Source organism: Sciurus carolinensis, chromosome 1 (assembly GCF_902686445.1).
Source record: "Sciurus carolinensis chromosome 1, mSciCar1.2, whole genome shotgun sequence".
In the NCBI taxonomy this organism is placed as follows: Eukaryota; Metazoa; Chordata; class Mammalia; order Rodentia; family Sciuridae; genus Sciurus; species Sciurus carolinensis.
Window position 1 is genome coordinate 190,206,059 of NC_062213.1, and position 22,366 is coordinate 190,228,424.

General features: G+C 44.6%; 1 protein-coding gene across 5 annotated transcripts; it reads right to left on the reverse strand.

The window, feature by feature from the left end:
- Positions 1–5,005: 5,005 nt before the first annotated feature.
- On the reverse strand, positions 5,006–16,807 carry Pigv (phosphatidylinositol glycan anchor biosynthesis class V). 5 transcript variants are annotated; one of them, XM_047524350.1, is made up of 5 exons: positions 16,748–16,807; positions 15,126–15,186; positions 13,081–13,215; positions 8,008–9,129; positions 5,006–6,477 (listed from the first exon to the last, which is right to left on the reverse strand). In XM_047524350.1, the coding sequence occupies exons 3-5, from the start codon at positions 13,156–13,158 to the stop codon at positions 6,196–6,198; spliced, it is 1,482 nt and encodes a 493-aa protein (XP_047380306.1). In that variant the 5' UTR covers positions 13,159–13,215; positions 15,126–15,186; positions 16,748–16,807; the 3' UTR covers positions 5,006–6,195. The 5 variants fall into 5 exon arrangements, with proteins under 5 accessions (XP_047380306.1, XP_047380298.1, XP_047380289.1 ...); XM_047524342.1 differs by lacking the exon at positions 16,748–16,807 and adding an exon at positions 16,155–16,236; XM_047524333.1 differs by lacking the exon at positions 16,748–16,807 and adding an exon at positions 15,870–15,952.
- Positions 16,808–22,366: the final 5,559 nt, after the last annotated feature.

A 22,366-nucleotide genomic window follows, 5' to 3' on the forward strand; every position in this document is an offset into this window, starting at 1 on the left:
GTAGACAAAACACATTACAATGGAATTTTATTCAGCACTAAAGAGAAATTCTGGGTCAAACTGGTGGGAGGAGAAGGGGGGAAAAATAAATTCTGATACAAGCTGTTATATGGCTGAACTTTGAAGACATTATGCTAAGTGACATAAGTCAGGCAGAAAAAAACAAATATTTTATGATTCCACTTATATATGAGGTCCATTTATATCCAGAGCAGTCAAATTTATAGACAGAAAGTAGAATAATGGTTGCCAGGTTACCAAAGAGGGAGGAATGAGAAGTTATTCTTTAATTGGGTATTGAGTTTTAGTTTGGGAAGATGAAAAGTTTGGGAGACAAATAGTTGAGATGGTTGCACAACAATGTGAATGTACTTCATGCCACTGAACTACGCTCAAAAATCAGTTAAAATGGCAAATTTGTTTGCATGGTGGTACATGCCTGCTGGTACAACCACTCAGGAAGCTGAGGCAAGTAGGATCACAAGTTCAAGGTCAGTTGAAGCAATTTAGCAAGAACCTCAGCAATTTAGTGAGACCTTGTTTCAAAAATAAAAGGAGGACTGGGGTTGTAGCTCAGTGGTAGAGTGCTTGCCTAGCTTGTATGAGGAAGCCCTGGGTTTGATTCTCAGCATCGAATACATACATAAAATAAGGGTCTATCAACCAACTTAATTTAAAAAATAAATAAATAAATAAAACAAAACAAAACAAAACAAAAAACAGTTGGGAATGTATCTTCATGGTAAAGCATCCCTGGATTCAATCTCCAGTACCCCCCTAAAAATGTGATGTCATGGGCTGGGGACATAGCTCAGTTGGTAGAGTGCTTGCCTCACAAGCACAAGGCCATGGGTTCAATCCCCAGCACCATAAAAAAAAAAAAAAAATGTGATGTCATATATATATGACATACACACACAAGCATTTTTGTTTGTTTGTTTTTTGAAACTGGAGATTGAACCCAGGGGTGCTTAACCACTGAGCCACATTCCCAATCCTTTTTATATTTTTGAGACAGGGTCTTACTAAGTTGCTTAGGGCTTCACTAAGTTGCTGAGGCTGTCCTCAAACTTGCAGTCCCCCCATCTCAGCCTCTCAAGTTGTTAGGATTACATGCATGCACCACCACACCTGGCTGAGGTTGGCTTTGAATTTGTGATCCTCCTGCCTCAGACTCCCAAATTGCTGGGATTACAGGTGTGCACGCTCCACCACAAACAACCCAAACATGAGCATTCTTCAAAAAGGTCATACTCCTCAAAGTCTCTCAGATGTGGCTATGAAAAATAATCACCAAGGAAGAATTTCCCAAAAAGCACATGGAAAACAATAGACAAAGGAGTCCTTCCTATTATAAGACCAGGTTCTAATCAAGACCCCAGGCAAGTGTCTGTAGTCCCAGAAACTGGAGAGACTAAGGCAGGAGGATACCAAGTTTGAGGACAGCCTCAGCAATTTAGCAAGAACTTGCCTCAGAATAAAAAGTTCTGGGGATGTAGCTCAGTGATAAAGCATCCCTGGGTTCAATCCCGAGTATAAAAACAATAACAAAAAGCCAGGAAAGGGGTTTTCTCTGTCCAATGGGAGAAATCTGACCAATGGGAGTTCAGAGGGCTTTGGACCAGAGACTGTTGTAACTGCTTTCCTTTTCTGAACGGGAGGCTGAACTGGTTATCTATTTCCTGATCTACTAATGTGTTTGTGAAGTGCAGGTAATTTGTTCTTTTTGTGCATAAATCACCATAAAGAACCTTATCTGCAACTGATTGAGAGATTTTGGGCTAAATATGATAATGACTAGATGGGATTGGGGGTTATTTCCCTTGGAAGGTGTGAGTTTATCCTGTGAGGAAAAACAGGTATTTGGCTTGGTAAGGTGGACTGTGACATACACATATAGGTGTTCTTATCTCCCTGAACCTATACTAGACTTCAATTCCCAGTAGAGTTGCTAGATTTTTGCAAATAAAAACACAAGATGCCAGTTATATTTGAATTCAAACAACAAAGATTTCTCCCCTCAGGACTGGAACTGAACTCAGGGGTACGCTACTGTAACTAAGTCACATTGCCAGTCCTTTTTATTTTTTGAGATAGGGTCTTGCTAAGTTGCCCAGGCTGGCCTCTAATGTGCAATCCTTCTGCTTCAGCCTCCTGAGTTAGAGATTACAGGCATGTACCACTGTGTCCAGTCAAACAATGAAGTATTTCTTAGTACAAGTGTGTCCTGTGCAATATTCAGAACATAGTTATGTGGAAAAATTATTTGTGGCAAATCTACCTCCCCCTCCCTTGTAGTGGATGTGGCTAGTGGAGTTATAGCCAGTGGAATATAAATAAAAGTGTTATGCATCTCCTCCAGGCTGGCCTATTTATTTATTTATTTAGTTAGTTGTAGGTGGACACAATACCTTTATTTCTATGTGGTGCTGAGGATCGAACCCAGGGCCTTATGCATGCTAGGCGAGCATTCTACCATTGAGGCACAACCCCAGCCCACAGGCTGGCCTCTTAATGTCCCTCTGAAAGTAAAGGACTGAACCAGGCATGGTGGCACACACCTGTAATCCTAGCGATTCAGGAGGCTGAGGCAGGAAGATCGCAAGTTCAAAGTTAGCCTCAGCAACTTAGCAAGACCCTATCTCAAAGAGAGAAAGCTTGGGGATGTTGCTTAGTGGTAGAGCACTTAGCTAGCGAGTGCAAGGTCATGGGTTCAACCTCCAGCACCACACACACAAAAAAATAGTTCAAGCAGAGACAGAGCAAGAAGTGTAGGTGTCCTTCTACTGCCCAGAATTTATCACTTTCTACCTTAATTATTGTTTCTGTGAATCTGCTGGCAATTCCGAGGACAAGAGGCATAGCTGAGTCTCCTTTGGTCAATGCCTAAAATAGGCATTGATAAACAACTGCTGAATCAATTTCAAATTTCTTGAGCCTGCACGTATTATATTTTTAGATGAAGATGAGAGGGTCTGTTCAAGGAAAGTAGTGACCTTCCCCCCTCCCAGGGGGAATGGTAAAGACATGTCAAACACTCCCTCTCACCTTCATTAAAGGAAAAAAAGAATAAAAAAGAAAGAAAGAAAGAAAAAAACCCCACTACTTGGAGGTACCTGAGAAGTGTCTGGTTTGTTTTAGCAGGGTCTCAGAAGGAAATGACTTTTCTCTGAAATTGTAGACGCCCAACCCAGCTGCAGCATTGTTAGACCTCAGGGTAAACAGGAAGCTTCCTGTCTTGGGCCCTTCATGTCCCTCTTCTAGACCATTAAAGACTGTTAATAGGATGGTAAAAGGACAGCTGCTGGTCATAAAATCAACTCATTGCTTAGATCCTGAGAACAGCAACTAGACCTCCTTCCAAGGTCAGCGAGAAAACTATGTTGCTCCAAGAGCATCCATCTAGCTGGGGTCCTCAGGTATAGTGTTTCTGGGGGTGATGAGATCCTGTGTGACAGCTTTGCTGAGACTGCCACAGCAGTGAAATCACACCCTGTGGGGTTTGAGTCACCTCTTTCAGTAGGAAAACAATCAATCTTGATTATCCCCCCAAAGAGGCAAATAGAAGCCAAGAGCAAAGGACCTAGTGCTCCTGGCTTGGCAATAAAGAATTTAAATGGACCCTAACTCCCCTCCCCCACCCCCACCCCCACAGGGTGGAAGTCCCTGGATTTGCAGCTGTTGGTGAGGAGAGAGGGAATGGTTTCTGCCAGCTAGAGGGACACTAGGGCAAGGGTGATCATCTTTTGCCAAGAAGGGCACTCAGTGTCTTGGCAGAAGGCAGAGGGCTGCCCCGATCTGTGTGTACATTTTCAGAAGCATTTGACTCTGGACCAAATGCTCAGTTATGCTAGAGCTGTGGCCATGGGTAGGAACGCTTATTGGCCAGGCTGGCCGGAGGCTCCCACAGAGGGTGCTGGGCTTCAGCCAGGAGCTTCCCTTCAGCTGGCAAGTTTAGCTTTCTGTCACGGTCAGAGGGAGTGTGTCCAAATTCCAACTCTCAGGGCTTTCCAGAAGCTGTTGATGATTACCCATCTGTTTTGAAGTTTCTGCTTATTGGAATTTTTGGCTCAAAGGAGGAATAAGAGGGATGATGAAAGAAAAAAAGAAGAGAGAGAGATGATGTGATGATGACACAGAATCCAACTCTTCCCTGGCTCAAGGAGTGGGCAGAGATTGCTCAGCAGGGCAAGTGATACTCCTACCATTCGTGATAGGCTCATACCCAATCAGATGGTGCCAGGAAGCAGGGTAAATGCCATTTCAGTCAACCTCAGACTTATAATTTACCCATTCATGCTGCTGTGGCTTCTCTTATCCACGTCTACCAATCAAGAAAGAAAGGGCACTTGAGAATGGAAAACCAGTCACCGAAGTTTACCTTACAGAGGAAAAGGAGCCTTATTCACCAGGTGTCACTGTTGTCCCTTTTTGGAAGGAAAGAGCATTTCAGTTACTCCTCCAGAATGGCACCCTGAGGATGGGTGCAATTGTTGAAAGCAGGAGAAATGGAGATACTTTAAACTAAAAGTAACTTTTTTGGGGTGAGGGAGAGAACTAGGGATTGAACCCAAGGGTGCTCTACCACTAAGCTACATCTCTAGTCCTTTGTTTTTTGAGACAGGGTCTCACAAATTGCTGAGGTTGGTTTTGGACTTGAAATCTTCCTGCCTCAGCCTCCTGAGCAGCTGGGATTACAGGTGTGCATCACTGCACCCAGTTAAAATCACATTTGTGTCAACACATAAGTGTTTAGACAAGGATAATTCTATAACAACCCTCGAGATCTTACAGAGGGTTGGGGTTGTGGCTCAGTGGTAGAGCACTTGCCTAGCATGTGTGAGGCACTGGGTTGGATTCTTAGCACTGCATATAAATAACTGAATAAAATAAAGGTCCATCAACATCTTAAAAAAAAAAAAAAAAAAAAAAATATATATATATATATATATATATATGTATATATATAAAAGATCTTACAGGAAAAAAAGACCTAAAACCACTCCCCACTGACAACAGCATCTCTCTTAGTTTTTGAGGTGGTAATAAAAGTTCTGAAAACATACCCAAGGTCACAGGGCTGACACATGGGGATGTTCTGAGAGGACTAGAATCATTCAGACTCCTGCCATATTCTTAACCTTTTTTTTTCCTAAGTGATTTTTATTAATAATCATTATTACTATTGTTATTTCGTTTGCATGGAGATCAAACCTAAGGGCCTCATGTGCTCTACCACCAACCTATAATCCCAACCCCCTCTTATTTGTAAAAAGTTCATTCTATTTATGTATGATTAGAAGTTGTTTAATTTGTAACAACTTCTTTAATTTATAATATCTTTATAAATCCCCCCACCCCCAATCCTGGGGATTAAATCCAGGGCCTCATGCATGTGAGGCAAGGGCTTTACTACTGACTGAGCTACAACCACGTCCTTTTTGAAACAGTCTCTCCAAGTAGCTGAGGTTGGCCTCAAATTTGGATTCTCCTGCCTCAGCCTTCCAAGTGAGTTGGGATTACAGTCTGGGTGTAATCACACCCAGATTGTAAGATTTTTCATAAAAACAGATGTACAAATCATGAAAAAAACGCCTTCAGAAATGTCCCATTTCGAGAAGATGGTCCCATTTTTCTACTGCTACCACATTGTCTAGGCCTGCACTATCTTGTGTGGACTCTCATCAGCCTGTCAGTTAGAGCCTTTGATGAAATGCATATTCTAAAAATGTACATTTAAATTTGCAGTGGCAGGTTTAAGAATGTTTCTGCTATGTTGGCTAACTAGACGGATCCAGGTGTACTTTAGACCTGAGTAAGGTATCAACACTCACAGTGAAAATAGTTACTATTTTAAAACTGTCCCAGTCAGGACCAGAAAGGGTTCTTTGATGGCTCACCAGTCTCCAAAGACAGAGAGGTTCTAATGGCCAGAGAAATAATCCCAGGGCAAAGCAGGCAGTCCCTGTGTGTTATTTTCTTCCAGTAATGAGGACTGAGCTACATCCCCAATTCTTTTTATTTTTTGAGACAGGGTCTCAACAAGTTGTCTGGTCGGACTTAAATTTGTGATCCTTCTGCCTTTGCCTCCTGAGTTGCCGGGATTATGGTGTGTGCCATCATGCCTAGTCCTGGTCTTTTAACTCTCAGAACATGAATTAAGTTGGCTTCCAGTCTGTCCTTTGAGACTTCAGGTCATGTCCAAGGCAGGAAGTTGCAATGTAAGAGTAGTCCCAGGAGCCAGTAAGTCAGGAAGTAACCTAGGACGTATTGCGTGACTGGAGAGCAGATTTTCCAGTTGTACAAAAGTTCCATGATAGAATTTCTGGGTATCTTTTGTCCTGGTGGGGAGTCTTCCACAAGAGGCTTCCAAGGCTCTGTCTCTAGGGATCTCAACAGTGGCTCTCGATCCTGAAGCAAGTAAGCTGGAAACCAGTACACAATAGGAGTGGAAGAGCTCAAAAACCTGGTGAGAACCTAGAAATCATAAGAATAAAATACACACATTTATTGGAATGTCACTGATGCTAGCTGGACCAGCCTGGGGGCTTCTCTGCTGCTGGGAAAACTATGGCCCAGTAACGAAATGTATTGCACTGGAAATGCAATTAGAGCTGAGGAACTGCCTTATAAAAAGATGTGATACCTACATGGCAACCTCCATGTTAAAAATACCCATACTTTTAGACTAATTACCACAACAGGCCAGTCAATACTAAAAACTCTTATGAGGTCTAATTTTAGCTCAAGGACTAGAGGCTATACTTTAGGCTGTACCTTGGGACTTGAAACCCTGAGAAGGTTCCCTTATCCTACAGGGATGGCAAAGTAGAGGGAAAGGGGCAAGGGATCCTATGATTTGAACTTCCATCTTACAGAAGTTCAGAACCACATTTCCAAATGGACTCCCCCACCCACCCTGGAAATTCTGTGTGGCTGGCACTCACTCTACAAGTTAATCCAGTCACAAACACAGAATCCTACTTTCTACTTCCCCTGTGCCTCTTATCCACACAGCTCAGAGAACTGCACAAATACCAATGCATGCCTTCAAGAGGCAGCCACTGCTAAGGAGAGAGAGGTCAGCACAGGGACAAAAGAATTCCTCAAGGGATGCTGAAACTGGGGCCACAGTCGAGAGCAAAAAATTGGATGTGAGATCAAACCTCTCCTAATCCTTCTGTATTGCCACCATCCCAAACACTGGACAAGATTATCTCCACTGAAACAGCACCTGCCTGAGCTCAGAGTACTTCCAGAAGCCAATGTGGGTATATATGAGGGGAAAGTCCCCTGGTTATCTTCACTGCTTATTCCTACATTTCGGCTCAATTCACATCCTTTCAAAACCCTCATGTCTTTGCACATGCTCTCCCACGTGCCTAGAGCATCATCTTCTGCTTTTTTTTTTTTTTTTTGGTATGGGGGATTGAACTCAGGGGCACTCAACTACTGAGTCACATCCCCAGCCCCTTTTTGTATTTTATTTAGAGACAGGGTCTCATTGAGTTGCTTTTGAACTCACTATCCTTCTGCCTCAGCCTCCGAGCTGCTGGGATTACAGGCATACACCATAGCATCCAGCCCTCCTCTGCTTCTTATGTAAAAAATTCCTTCTCACTCTTCAGGACCCTGCTCAAATATGATATCTTTCTCAACTCCTTTGGTGAGTTAGCTACTTCTTTTTCTTTGCTTCCACAATAATTTATCTAACCTTTTTTTTTTTTTTTTTAAATCTTAAAACAGCAAGCCACTTCCATCCCACTATACCATAATTTTATCTATCTCCCTGTTTATACCATGGGAGTCACTAAGGCAGCAATTTTATCTTACTTGTGTTTCACCTCAGAGGTCTGACCCAGGGTCTTGTATAAACAAAACTCTCAAATAGGTGTTGACTGAGTAAGTTAGTACTGGTCACTGAAATGGGAGAAGTTTGCTTGTCTCTACTGTCCTTGGAGTTTTGCCTGTATTTGCATCCTTATCCCAGACAGGAGTCCACCTCACCTGAACATGCATGCATAGACTTCCAAACAGCAGCAGCACTGCAGCATGAACCAGGTACACAAACACCCGTGGACTGAGGAAGCCAGGATCGGGTTTCTCTAGGGTCTTATTGTTCTTGCTCCTCTGAAGCCCAAGTGTGAGGCAGAGCCAAGGGTGGGTGGTCACATATGTCCAAGTTGCCCAGGCAACCAGTATAGCCACTGGTGCAGCCAGTAGAAAATTGGGCACCTGCCTAAGCTCATAGTATCTCAATAAGCCAACATTCCAGTATACATCCTGGATATAGTTATATATTAGAGGAAGGTTCCAAGAGCACCATGGTGGCTTATTTCCCTCTGCGATCCGGTAGCCCTTGTCCACAGCTAACTGCACCAAGGGTTCAGGAATGGAATGGGCTGAGCCTGGCAGACAGAACTGGGTATAGGCATAATACTGAAAGAGGGCAAAGGGAAGGCTGAGTGTTAGCACTGACAGGCACACAGAAGCCATCAGCTTAAAGAGTTGTTTCAGGGGGTTCAGTACCACCAGAGAAGAGAAAAAAACTCGGCATTGAGCATGCAGGAGGAAGCCGACACTGACCAACCCGTTGGCGCGCACTCCAGTGGCAAGAGCAAAGAGGAGCCCACTAGTCCAGCTTCGGCCCCTCTCTAGCTGCCCCATGGCACTGAACGTCAGGAAGGCAAACAAAGCTTCTGAGTAACCCGCTGTCAGGAAAACATTGGCAGGGCTGAGGGAGAAGAGTAGTGCTGCATAAAAGGCCTGGCGGGGACAGCGCAAAACCACACAGCTCAGGTCATGAAGTGCAACTGTGGCCAGCACGGAGAACAAGGAGTTGAGTGATGCTACTGAAACAAGCAGGCAACTCCGCTGGCTCAGGAGCCCCCTCAAGGGCCTCAACAGTTCAGTCCCCACCAACAGAGCCAAGGGGAAGCCAGGGAAGAAGGCAAAGTTGTGCTCATAGAGATATCCGTGCTCAGCAATGAACAAGAAGTGTTCAGCATCCCAGCGAGAGAGGCCACCCAGAAGACCTTCCACAAGCTGGTCCAAAGAGCCTGAGGGAGCTAGGCGGGGAGGAGAAAAGGCTTCTGCATGGTGATCTGGGATGACGACATTGAAGAGGGCCTGTGGGGTGAAGGAGAACCAAGATTCAGTTGAGTAAATGGGAGAAAAGTATTATCACTTAACAAAAAATCCCTGGGGAGAGGGAATCAGGAGCTTCATTTTTGACTAGTCATATCTCAGCTGGACACTGTAGTGCAAAAGTCAAGCAGGTGTGAGATGTTTGAATCTGCAGGTGAGAAGACAGATCAGGTCTGAAGAGATAAACTGGCTACTGAAGTGCATGGATGGTTGTTTATAGGCTGAAGGAGACCACCTGGGAGGAAGGGCAGATTCAGAAGAGATCTGAGGATAGAGCCCTGGATTCATGAACATCTGGATGCTAGAAAGGGGGTGAGAATCCAGCAGTAAGATAAAGAAGGAAGAGTCAGTGATGAGGGGAGAAACCCAGGAGAGTAGGTAGCCTAGAACCAAGTAAAGGCCAGGTACAGTGATGCACACCTGTAATCCCAAGGACTCAAAAGAATTCCAAGTTCGAGGCCAGTCTCAACAATTTAGCAACACCCTCAGCAACTTATCGAGGCCCTGTCTCAAAATGAAAAATAAAAAGGACCCAGTGGCTCAGGAGGTTGAGGCAGGAGGATGACAAGTTCAAAGCCAGCCTCAGCATCTTAATGAGGTCCTAAGCAACTTAGCAAGACCTTGTCTCAAAGTAAAAAACAAAAAAGGGCTGGGGATATAGCTCATGGTAAAGCACCCCTGGGTTCAATCTTCAGTACCAAAAAAAAAAAAAAAGAACCAAGCAAAAAATGAATAAAGAAGCTCCGTTAAATAACTGTTAAACACTGCTGATGGGCCAAGTAACATGGAGACTGAAAACTGACCTTCAGTAGTGAAGGCACAGAGGTACAGATATAGGTGAGCTGGGTTCAACAATGTGAAGGTCATGGTGATTTTGATGAGAATTATTTCAATGGAATTGAGGAGAGAGAAGGTTGTCAGAACTGGATTCAAAAGAGAACAGGAAAAGGGAAACTGGAATCCGTGCACAAAGTCAATGATTTTGAGGTGTTTTGCTATGATGGGGAAGAGAGAAAGCGGGTAGTAGTAGGTGTACGGCAATGTGGAATCAAGAGAAAAATTTTTTAGTGGTTGAATTAAGATTTAGAAATAAACATTTGCATGCCATTGGGAATAATCCAGTGAAAAGAAAACCACTGAGTATATAGAAGAGAGGGGAGAATGGCTGGGCAGGCAATAGGGGATGGAATCTGCTAGACAGGTAGAAGAGCTAGCCCTAGAAAAGAGGACACAGTTCATCCAACCTTCAGTACTGAAAGCACAAAAGGTGCAGATGTAGGCAGGCTGATGGAAGTGGTGGAAACGTGGAAGGTTTCTTCAATTTTTCTGTGTTTTCATTCAGGAAAGCAAGTTATCAATTGAAAGTATTGGGGAGAAACTGTTAAGAGATTTGAGGAAAAAGGAAAACAAGTTGCCTATTACCCTGGTTCTCAAGATAGGCTGTGCACTGAAATCACCCAGGGAGTTTAAAAGAAAAAAAAATATATTGATGACTGGGTTGCTCCTCTGGATTTGATTTAAATAGTATAAGGGATAGCACTGGATTTTTTTTTTTTTTTTTTGGTCTCCCAGGTAATTTTGGGAGAAATTTATGAAAGAATAGGCTAAGAAAATACACCAAGGGCTGGGGAGATAGCTCAGCTGGTAGAGTGCTTGCCTCGCAAGCACAAGGCCCTGAGTTCAATCCCCACTACCACCAAAAAAAAAAAAAAAAAAAAAAAAAAAAAAAAAGAAAAGAAAATACACCAAGATTGTTAGGTGGCACTAATGACTCCCTTGAGTTAGTAACCTTATAATTAAAAAAAGATTAATTAGGTGCATGCCTGTAATCCCAGCAACTCTTGAGAGGCTGAGGCAGGAAGACTGCAAGTTCAAAGTCAGTCCAGCAACTTAGTGAGGTTAAAAAGCAACTTAGCAAGACCCTATCTCAAAATAAAAAATAAAAAGGGCTGAGCATGTGACTCAGTGGTTAACAATTCTGGGTTCAATCCCTGATACCAAAAAAAAAAAAAAAAAAAAAAAAAAGAGAGAGAGAGAGAGAGAGAGAGAGAGACTAGTTAGTACAGTTTTGTGTTTTTCTCTGCAGAGATGCAGATGCAGGTATGGAGGAGGCACAGAACTGGATTTAACTAAGGTTGAGATTTTGCCTTGTTAAAGGAAGAGAGATGCAAGAGAGTTGAGTGTATATGCCTGGGAATGATTATTATAATGGAACATGGAATCTCAGCTGGGTAAGATATGGGAGAGGGGACAGTGAAATAGCAGTAGGATCAATGGAATAAAAATCCTCAGAGGGGAAGAATTATGAGGGCTGAGGTAATAGGAATGAGCTGGAAAAACAGGAGATAATGATGAGAGAATGGGATGCTTAAAACTGAGATTATTGGGCCATGATTGGGTGTTTAGGGTATTACTATGAGAGTGGTGAGTACAAGATCATTAGAAGGGAGCAGGACACGGAAGTCCTGGAACACTGGATATATCATCTTCATTAATACTGAAACCACAAAGACATCAATAGAAATAGTGCCAGAAAGAGTGACAGTGAACCAGGAGCTAAAACCTTCAAGGAGTAACTGTCATTGACAGAGATGACAGCAACAATGAAGGGTAACTAGGGATATAATCTGATGGCATGAGTTTTAGAGCTGGAAGTAGTGGGGAAGAGGGAGAGATAATGAAATAGCATTTACTGCTGAAGGTCTTTTTGCCCCATTAGATTGTCAGTTATTTAAGAAAAAGAAGACAACTCTTACACTCACACCTTAGCACAGATCTTAAAATACAACAGGTACTTAATGAAATTTGGGTGGTTGAATGAACTTCAGGAACTTGAGAAAATATACTGTTTACAAAATCACCAACTGAATTAGAATGCAGCTGTCCTGATTCCCTATCCCAGATGCTGATTTGCAGTATTGCTCCTTCGGTTCTGCCAATAAGTCAACAAGGCTGGTGCAGGGCCATCACTGAGTCAGTCTCCCAAGCCAACCCATTTCTCTTTTTGATTAGATTCTTTATCAGGTCACTTCAAAGAGTATAAACAAATAGGACAGGAATGACAGTCACAGATAACAGCCCTAGCCTCCAAGTTGAAGACACTTTAGCTAAACCTGAAACACAACAGAGCCTGCTATGCCTGACATAATGGAGGACAGAGGGAAGGTGGTTTCAACAAAGGAACCAGCTAGGAGCCTCAGAGAGAATGAGAATGGTGCTGGTAATACAAAGGCATACATACTTATTTAATGTAACATCTCTAAGGTGTTGAAACATATTTGACATCATTCACTCATTTATGAACATAATATAAGGACCTACTGGCACTGGGCACTGTGCTAGGCACTCAATAAGTGCTACATATGTGAAATTTGATTAAAACGTGTATCAAGGACAGCTTTGGGGGAAAGAGAGTTGCAAAGGGGCAAATGCACTTATATGTGGGCAAGGTAGCAAGGAGGGACTCCCAGGGGGAGTGAAGGAACCATTACTGACAAATGAATATACACACAGATGGCTTGAGGACTTGCACAGTGCCGCCTCCCTATAACTGAATGATACACAGTTAGAGGGAAGCCAATACTTTGAGCTGTTATACCCTGAAAATATCTTTGCCAAAGAAGATCATGAGATTATGATCATTGCAAAGACCACTACTTTGGGAGGTAGGAAACCCGGGGTCTAACTCTGGCCCTTCTCTGTAGTTCTAGAGAAGTCATTTAACCTTTCTGGACTTCTATTACTTCATGAGTAAAACAGGGGATTAGTATCATTTCTAAGATTCCGGCTGCCTTTTCAGCTATAAAGTCTATGTCTCTACGGTTCTAACCACATGGAGGGCACACCAGGGAGGTGGAAAGAAGGGGTCCTTTCTTTGTGCATGGTCCAGTCATGTAACAGCAGCATATTTAGGACTAAGAATCAGAGACTGACCTGCAGCATCAGAGTCAGGACACGGCAGCTGACCGCAAACCTCAGCACCTCTTTCCGTGATGGGTCCAGGGGCCACATAATCTCACCACAAGAAATACAGGAGTGTTGCTACCAGAACTGAATTTCCTCAGGTTTCTAAACTCCAAAACCCAAGGAAGAAAACATGACACACGGGCCAAAAGCAAATGTTTAAAACATTCTTCATAGGAACCTCCCCCTTTGGCATTACTATGACAAACTTAACCGCCTAACTTCCCAGAGAGAAGAATATCTTGAAGGCAGACAGGACCACTGGGTGTCACTCTGAAGCAGTGTATTTTTGTCAGACAACTTCCTCACAGATAATTATGAAACTGGAAAGCTAAGCTCACAGAAAACCTTTAAAAGCCTGTTGAAGCTGGGCACAGTAGCAAATGCCTATAACCCCAATGACTCAGGAGTCTGAGGCAAGAGGATCACCAGCTCAAGGTTTAGCCTGAGCAATTTAGCAAAACCCTGTCTCAAAATAAAATTCTGAGATGTATGTAGCTGAGTAGTAAAGCACTTTGTCAGTATGCACAAGGCCCTGAGTATAAATCCCAGTACTGGTGGCAGGGATCTGTGTGTGTATGTAGTCTGTTCGGTGTTCCTGTGCAGGAACTAAAGATCTGAGTTTAAGTCCTAACTGTTACTTGCAAGTTGTTATTAGTCCCTGAACCTCAGTTTTATGTATAAAATGGGGCCTGACTTATCTCTTTTGCCTATGTTACAAACTGTCATGATGGTGCAGGGGACTACCATGTGAAGTACTACACACATCTATGTTGTGGTTGCTATTATTTGATGTGTGACCTTTCCCTCTTGCCCAGAATAATAAACTAGCTCCCAAACCAGACTCCTAAAAGTGGGGCACAGAACCATACTGGAAGACCATAATAACTACACATGCCAGCTTAGCTCTCTGATGTGTGTTCAGCTGGTCTGTTAAATTAAGTGGAGAAGGAAAAGAAAACCACCACTCAGCAGGACTTCAGCCAGCTCCCATTGCTAAAACAAACTTAGGGTAAAGACGGAGTCTACTACTAGGGATGGAGAAAACTGTTATTCCCCATCTCTTTTCTGGAGTGGCAGCAATGTGTGAACAATTCAAGGCAAGGAATGCACTTTAAGACATTTTAAAAAAATTTCTTGGGCAAATTCACAACAGCTCCTACAGAACTTTCAAACACCAGCCTGGGAAATCAGAAAAGAAGGCAAGAACATAAGAAACAGTTTATTGATTTCAAGTAAAGAACTACACCTAGCTAAAAGAAAAAACTATTTAAGCAGAAATATTTTAACAAGGAGGGCTGGAAGGCTCTTCTTTCTCTTAACTGGCAAATACCTACCAAACTTTAGTTTTCAATTATTTCTAGAATTCTAACTAGATGTGCTATCCTCTCAACTGCCCTCTGCCTTGTCATCTTTACTGCTACTACTTGTAGGCTCTTTGTGAGGACAGGGCTTCAGAGCACAACTGCATTCCCAGAAACTAGCATACAAATGGGACAGAAGCCTGTGTTCTGAATGAGCAGAAGTGGTGGAGAAGGGACACAGTATCACCAGTTCATTAATTCAAGATATAAAATCACTGCTCCAAGTATTCCTCCCTTCATAGCTCATGTTAAGAGTAATATGACAAAGTCACAGAAGTCAGAGGACTTCTCTAGAAAGGGAGTCAAGTTGGCCAAAAGCAACAGTCCTCTTTTCTTGGCACAAGGGGGCGCCTGCTGCTTACTCCATCAACAGGCCAAGAGGAAGGGAGGGGCCCCCTAACTCTGTATGGGTTTTCTCAAGAAAATTCAGTTTTAAATGTAAGCTTCTGAAAACCTCAGAGAGCAGCGATGCTTTGTGAATCCACCCAATATCTTCACATCTCACTCGCTGAATCGAGAGAAATCACAGACAGGCACAGCCCAACCTCACGTTGCTGCTCCTCTATCCTAGGGCGAGTTCACTCTTTCTCATCCTTGGCTTTCCACCCACGCACAGGAGAGAAGTTGCAAACAAAAAAGCACTTAACCCACCTCTGCCTCTTGACCAGACTTGCATTCTTCCTTTCCTCCTTTCGGAGTCAAGCTCTGGCCTCTGCGACCACAGGAAATTTGTAGCCCACAATTAGATTACAGGTAGAACAAGCAAAAGCAAAAGAAAGCCAGTCAGTTCTCCCTCTCAGCTATTTGCCAACCTCTTTCCAACAAACCCCTTACCAAATCACTAACTGGCAGGGCGCTTACGGATCAAATAGTTTCAGTCTTTTATTTTTCCGTGAGATAAACAGGCTCCAGAGATCTCATTAGACACTGTAAGGCCAGTATAATTACCATCGCCATTTTATGGATGTGGAAACTGAGGCTCACCAGGGCCAAGCGACACACCCGAGACTACTTTAAAAGAGTTTTATGTTCTCTGCTTTTTAAACCTCACCCCCAAAGGGTATACGCTCTTTCCCAGACAGGACCATAACCCAGGCCTCCAACGCCTAGCGCAGTACTTCCTCCAATGATAAGAGCTCCTGCTGGAATGCTTACAGTAGGTGGGCCATATCTGGGAATTTGAGAAGGCCTGTTAACTGGAGCCCTAGAGCCTCTGAGTAAGACTAACATCCTCGGTGGGGTCAAGTCGCTCAGATCCAGGATCCTCAAGGCCTAAGGCCTCGCGGACCGTCCCGAGCCAGGAGCCGCCCTTTGCCAGCCTTGCCATGTCCGGAGCCTGTCCGAGCCTGCTGCTTTTGGACACCGGGCTACCGGGTTCTGAGCGTCGACTCTCACCCCAAACGAGCCTCGGCCCTGGGGATACTCCCGAGGGAGCCGGAGTCGGGACTCGCAACAGGGCCGGAAGCAGGCGAGGGCGGGAGGCCGTAAAGGAAGAGGCGGCGCCGGAGGCCGCTATGGCGGAGAGGCGGGGCTCCACGCTCCTCTGCAGCCTCCGCCTCATTTCTCTCGGCCTCGGTTTGACAGCTTCCCTCCCCCCAGAACTCCAGGGCTCCGGAGCTGGCGCCCGAACCCTCAGCGCCCGCCCGTCCGGTCCTCCCCCTCCAGGCCGACCCACAGCACCTCCATCCGGGACCTGCGCGGCCCGCGCCTGCGCGCCTACTCTGCCGACGGCGGCCCCGCCCCGCTCCTGCCCGGACACCGGGTGGCTCCACCTCCCTCCGCGGCGGCCATGTTGACTCCGGGCTAGCGGGGCGGGGACCAGGGTCCCGCACGGCTCGGCGTAGCACCTTCCCGCCTTGGTGTGACACCTGAGGAGTTCTCTCTCGTACTGTGCCTCCTCCCAACCCGCTAGCCCTCGCCTTCAGTCATTGCGCCGAGGCCGCAGTGTCAGCGTCGGCGCTCTTGTCCCAGTTCCACCCCGCGAGCGCTCACTGAGTTCCCGATGTGGGCGGAGGCTCTAGTAGTTGGGGACTGCCCCCGCGACCTCTTTGTAGAAGCCTGAGCCGTGCTTTCCCTGGTGTTTGGCAACGACGGCTCAGCACAGGGCCTGGCACAAAATATACATTCTCTGAATAGCCAAAGAAAAGCCTCGTTGGGGTTTCTGTGGCTAGCAGAGGCACCCTGCGTCCTGGGTGTGAAGAAAGTGGGGGATCCCCAAACTTTCCCCTCCTGACTTCCAGCGACCTCTGTCCTGCTTCAGACCTCAGCCCCACCTGAGGTGGCCAATGAGGATGGTGAAGGAAGCCGCAGAGAACACCCTCAGGACTCCGTTCTTCTGCCTCACTCAGTTTCTCTACTGGGAAGTGGGGCCAAACAAGAAAAAAAGGAAGCAAACTCTAATAACCTTCTGTTAGGGAGGAGCGACCAGTTGGTTCTCCTGTAACGGAAACTGTTAGAACAACTTTGCCCCCCCCTTAAAGGAAACAGATAATAAATCCTTCTCCGTTGGCGGATTTCATGTTTCTTAGGATTCCAAAGCCTTCTGTGGTTTCAGTTATCTGCCCTCCAAACGAAGCCAGAGTCTGGGTTAGCCTCTGGCCACAGCCGGACTGAGGGAGGGGTTTATCTTATACAACAGCCACTGGTGTGGGTGGGAACAAAGAGATGGTTGCTATCTCTCCAGGCAAAGAAAACTAGCCCACATCAGTGCTGTGGAGACCAAGGACTGTATCTTTTGATTGTTTTATAACTCATTCAGGCCCTAAGACCTAAACTGCCCCAGGTATTTGTTGTGCGTAAGGTGAATAAAGTACAGGGCACATTTCAGTGGTTGTGTGGTGGAGAAGGGGAAAAAATGGAGTTTAGAAGGCCCTTCCCCCAGGTTTTTCAATGGCACTCATTTGTTCTCACTCCAGAGGTCTGTGAGAGAAATGGCAAAGCCTCGGGGCACTCTTGTGATTGGGGCCCAAGGTTGTGACTTGAATCTCTAGAAGCCCAGTGAGGCTCCAAGCAGCACTCTTGTTTGGAAGGACAAAACTGAGAAATGAACTGTCCTTGCTCTGTGAATTCACAAAAGAAAAAAGACAAGCATTCTCAAGGTTCCCTCTGTCCATATGAAATTTCCTCAAAAATCTATTTGTAAAAAGGCAACGGTTCTCTGGTGACAAGTCAGAGTGTTTTCTAAAAACTCAACTGTCACCCTTTAGAGGTAGAACTATGTCCAGATCTTTAGTTCTACTTTCCTGCAATTTCTCCTGCCTTACCTTCTCTGCTACCCAACCCCCTCCTCTTCCGCTCTGTTTCCTGTTTCATTTTCTGGCTCCTGCTCCGACAGGAAAACAAGGAAGCTGAATCTCGTGCTCTCAAAGCCTGGCTCCCTAGCTCTTCAGATTGGAAGGCAGCTAGGTGGAATGGGAGGGGGTTCTGGGACTCCAGGGCTGTGTGTGAGGGAGGTGAAGGAGGCAGCTCTTTTCAGCCTGCTTTTATAGTCTGCAGCCAAAATGGAGCCTGCATCAACACAGCCAGCCAGTTGAGCTACCAGAACTGTGGAAAGCAAGTGAGACAGCCATCCCAGAGCCACTTCCTTTAAGAAGCAGATATCCCATATTACCAAGAAACAGTTTCATAATACAAATCCCTAACCTAAACAATAAGCAGTTCATTCACTATTTCTAGAATCCTAGAATTCAAGAGGGTCACATCATTTGTGTTCCTTGAACTTGCCTGGCTCTCTGTTTTTTTCCTCTGCTTGAAACATTCTACCACCAGCCCACCCTTTGGTCAGCCCACAAATGAGACCATTTGGGTCTCGGTGGGCATGTCAGCTTCTCAGAGAGGTTTTCTGTAACTACCCAGCCACAAACACCACCCCGTGTATTTTCTTCATAGCACCCTAAGACCACCTGCCTAACCTCTCTGTAAATTTGACTGTTTGTCTGTTTGACTGTTTGTCTGTTTCCCTCTTCTGGAATGTAAGCTGAATGTAATGGAAAAGCAGAGGCCTCATTCACCAATGTATTCTCAGTGCTCAGGAGGGTGCCTTGCACGTTGTGTGTCTTCAGTTAAGTTCTGGTGAATAAGTCAACTTGTTAAACCTGATACCTATAATTTATGGACAAGGGAACTAAGGTTCACAAAGAAGAAGTGACAGACCTGAAGTCACACAGTGAGTGGCAGAGGTAGGACTTGAATTCAGGTCTCAAGTTTTCCATGGTTAATTCTGTCATTCTGTGCTATTAGTCTTTCTTAGGTTTATTTCTTGACTTCTCTTTATTCCACACAACTAAGCATTCCTTATGGGCTAAGAATCCTATGTAGGGCATACCAAGCCTAAATATCTTGTACCTCCACCAAATTCTTCTTACCTGTTTGATTTATTCAACAATATAGGAGTGCCCACCATACGATGGGATGAAGTTGTACTACTAAACAAAACGACACAGCCCTTGCCCTCTTGGGGATGATAACATCTACCTCAGAGGATTTATGATACTTGGTATAAAGTGCTCAATAAAGATGAGCTGCTATAGCCAGGTGTATTGGTTCATGCCTATAATCTCAACTTCTCAGGAAGGTGGCTGAGGCAGGAGGATCACAAGTTGGAGGCCAGCCTGGGCAACTTAGGGAGACCCTATCTCAAAAAAAAAAAAAAAAAAAAAAAAAAAAAAAGAACTGGGGTAGTAGCTCAGTGTGAGGCCCTGTATTCAAATTCAATCCCCAGCACACACGTACACACACAAAGCTGTTATAACTCCCCCAACCTACAAAAAAACCCACACAAAACAGCAAATGATGTGTATTTTTCCCACTGAAGGTGTGGAGGAGGAAATCAGGTAGTTCTCGAGGAGCACTCACCTTCCTGCATCCTGACCACTCATTCTGTAGCTGTCTCTCCTTGCTCCTGTCTCCACATCTGGAGATGACCTTGGCCCCAGGCCAAGCAGAGTGACAGCCCAGTGTATCTATCTACTCTCAATGGCAGTTCCAAAGGATGCTGGGTGACATTTACATTCATCCTGACAACTAGGGTGGCATCAATCAGGTCTTGGACATTTACCAAAAACATCCTTTTTGCCTTCTACTGGATCACTCGAAGGTGCCCTAAGCCAAAGAACCTGCCCTGTCTATAATCATAGGAACCAAATGCTGATGCTTCAAAGCCCTTGGGACACTTTTCACCCTTCCCAGTTTGCCTTTCAGAAGTTAGAAAACCTTGATTCTACTGAGAGGCCTCGTGGGAAGGCCTTAACCACTTGGGGGTGGTAGTGTCTGCAAGGCAAAAGAGCCAATGAGATTGAGAGTATTGTTTAGGCTGGACTTGGCTGCTGTCCAGCTATGAAAAAAGGTTAAGGTCATTTGGGGGGTGGGGAGGGAGGAGCCTGGGAAAAGAACTACTGGCCACACCCCTGGGTTTTCTACTGGCAAGGTTCTATTTACTTCTCAAAAGCAAATTACTCACAGCTCAGTGGTTAGCAGTTCTCTTGGCCTGTGGTAACTCCAGTCAGAAACTGGAGACCAGGCTAGGCTTCCCCTGCATTGCAGGAGAACAGATGAAAGGAACCCAGGAAACCCAACTCCTAGGTAATGCTCCACACACAGCCCAGAAATGCACTTTCCAGATTAGAAAATGGAGCAAGAGGCCCAGAGCAAAAATAGCCATTAGCAATATTGCTTACCAAAATGTAGATATGAAAAGGTTCCCATTAACTTTTTTTTCCAGAAGAGTTCTAGGAAGGCATCTTGGTTGACAAAGACTTTTCACTTCTCAATAAATACTAAATATTCATCTCTCTCCCTGACCCAAATAATAACAGTCACACTTAGTTTGATGAACACTTGACTGAAATTCTTGGGACAAATTTATATTATGCAAAGTACAATAAAAACCAACTTTGCTTATTGTGCTCGACAGCTGAACTGCTACTCCTGGTGTTTTTCCCAGCTAGAGAGGGAAGTAGTGTGGTATACCAGGAAGCACACAGGTCAGGCCTCAGTCAAGTGGACCTTGCTTAGTATGTGACTTAGAAAAGCCTTTCCCTTTCCTCATTTTCCCCAACTGTACAATGGGAGCCAGAATACTGACCTTCCGATTTTTCCTGAGAAACCTCAACTTCAACTTTCTCCCATGTTCCCCTAAAGAAGGGGATGAATAGTAAAGTTGTATATTGTGACATTAACCTCATAAAAGCAACTGCATCTAGCCAACATCTATGGATTCCTAACCGGGGATGGAACCCAGGGGCACTTGACCACTGAGTCATATCCCCAGCCCTATTTTGCATTTTATTTAAAGACAGGTTCTCACTGAGTTGCTTAGTGCCTTGCTTTTGCTGAGGCTGGCTTTGAACTGGTGATCCCCCTGCCTCAGCCTCCTGAGCCGCTGGGAATACAGGTGTGCAACACTGCACCTGGCTACAATTCCTAACTTACTTAAGTAGATACTATAGGCCAGTTGTGCTTTAGAACAGGGATGTAGCAATGAACAAAAAATGCCCCTGCCTGCAGTTTAGGTTCCAGGGGAGGGGAACAGGTGGGTATAATGCACAAGTGAGATGGTAAAAAGTGCTGTAAGAAAAGTAATGCAGAGAAGGGAGATAAGGCAGGGGAACAAAGACTGCTATTAATATTTTTGAGATTGCTATTTTAAATTAGGTAGACAGGGAAAAACTCTCATGACTTTTTTTTTTTTTTTTTTGGGTAGGGGCACAGTGCTAGAGATTGGACCCAGGGCCTTACACGTGCTAAGCACATGCTCTTAACACTGAGCTAGCCTCCTAACATTTGAACGAAAACCTGGAACGCTTGAGCAGTTATCTGGTGAAACAGTGCTCTTTGCAGAGGGAACGTGAAGTACAAAGACCCTAAGGTGACAACAGCCCTGTGAGCAATGGGGAAGAGAAGATAGTGTTGGAAAGGTAGTGGCCAGTTAGATAACTGAGGGCCTTATGCCATTATTAGAATATGGACATCTACCTTGAGTGAGAAGAAATTGAAGGAGTTTTTCTGACTTTAAAGGAGTATTCTCAGAATCCAGGAAAGATATGACATTGTCTTAAAACTAACAGACTAGATATGGAAATGAATGAAGTCAAGAATTTTTTTTTGCCAAGCAATGGAAGGCCATTTTACTGGGAAAACCAGGAGAAGGGGATGCTAAGAGGAGGATGGCATTTTAGCGTGCAGATGTCCAAATTAAATTTCCAACAGAGATGCTAGAGCAGCTGAACACTTTAGCCTGGAGTCAGAGAAAAGAGTCAGTCTGGAGATACAAGTGACTAAAATGGAGCCTACCTATTTACAACTGTAACGCACCAATGAAAATATGGGGGCAAAAAATGGAGGTCAGGTAAACAGTGTCATTTGTCAAAAATTTCTAGCCGGGAGTGGAGTGTATACCTGTAATCCCAGCGACTAGGAAGGCTGAGGCAAGAAGATCCCAAGTTTAAGGACAGCCTCAGCAATTTAGCTAGACCCTCAGAAACTTAGACCTTGTGACCCTGTCTCAAGATAAAAAGGATAGAGATATAACTTAGTGGTAAAGTGCCTGTTAAATCTTCAGTACCAAAAAAACTCAAACAAAAAACGATAATAAAACAGTCTCTGCCAATTATTTCCTAAAATTTCTTTTTAGACTATCATCAATTGCTTTGTTATTTAAACCACCGAAGAGGCCAGCTACTTTTCATGCCAAAATGTCCTCCTGCAGGCTCAATCATCTCAGAGTTGTCTTAAACTTAAGAGTGTGGAAGCTAAAGTAGCCTATGGGGCGGAGGGATCGGCAGGGTACAGGATGTCACCATTTTAGAGTACAGCACACTAAGGGAGGTTTGTGAACACTAGTACTCCCAAAACACAGAAGATTAAGCTTTTAAATAAAAAGCCTCACAAAAGTC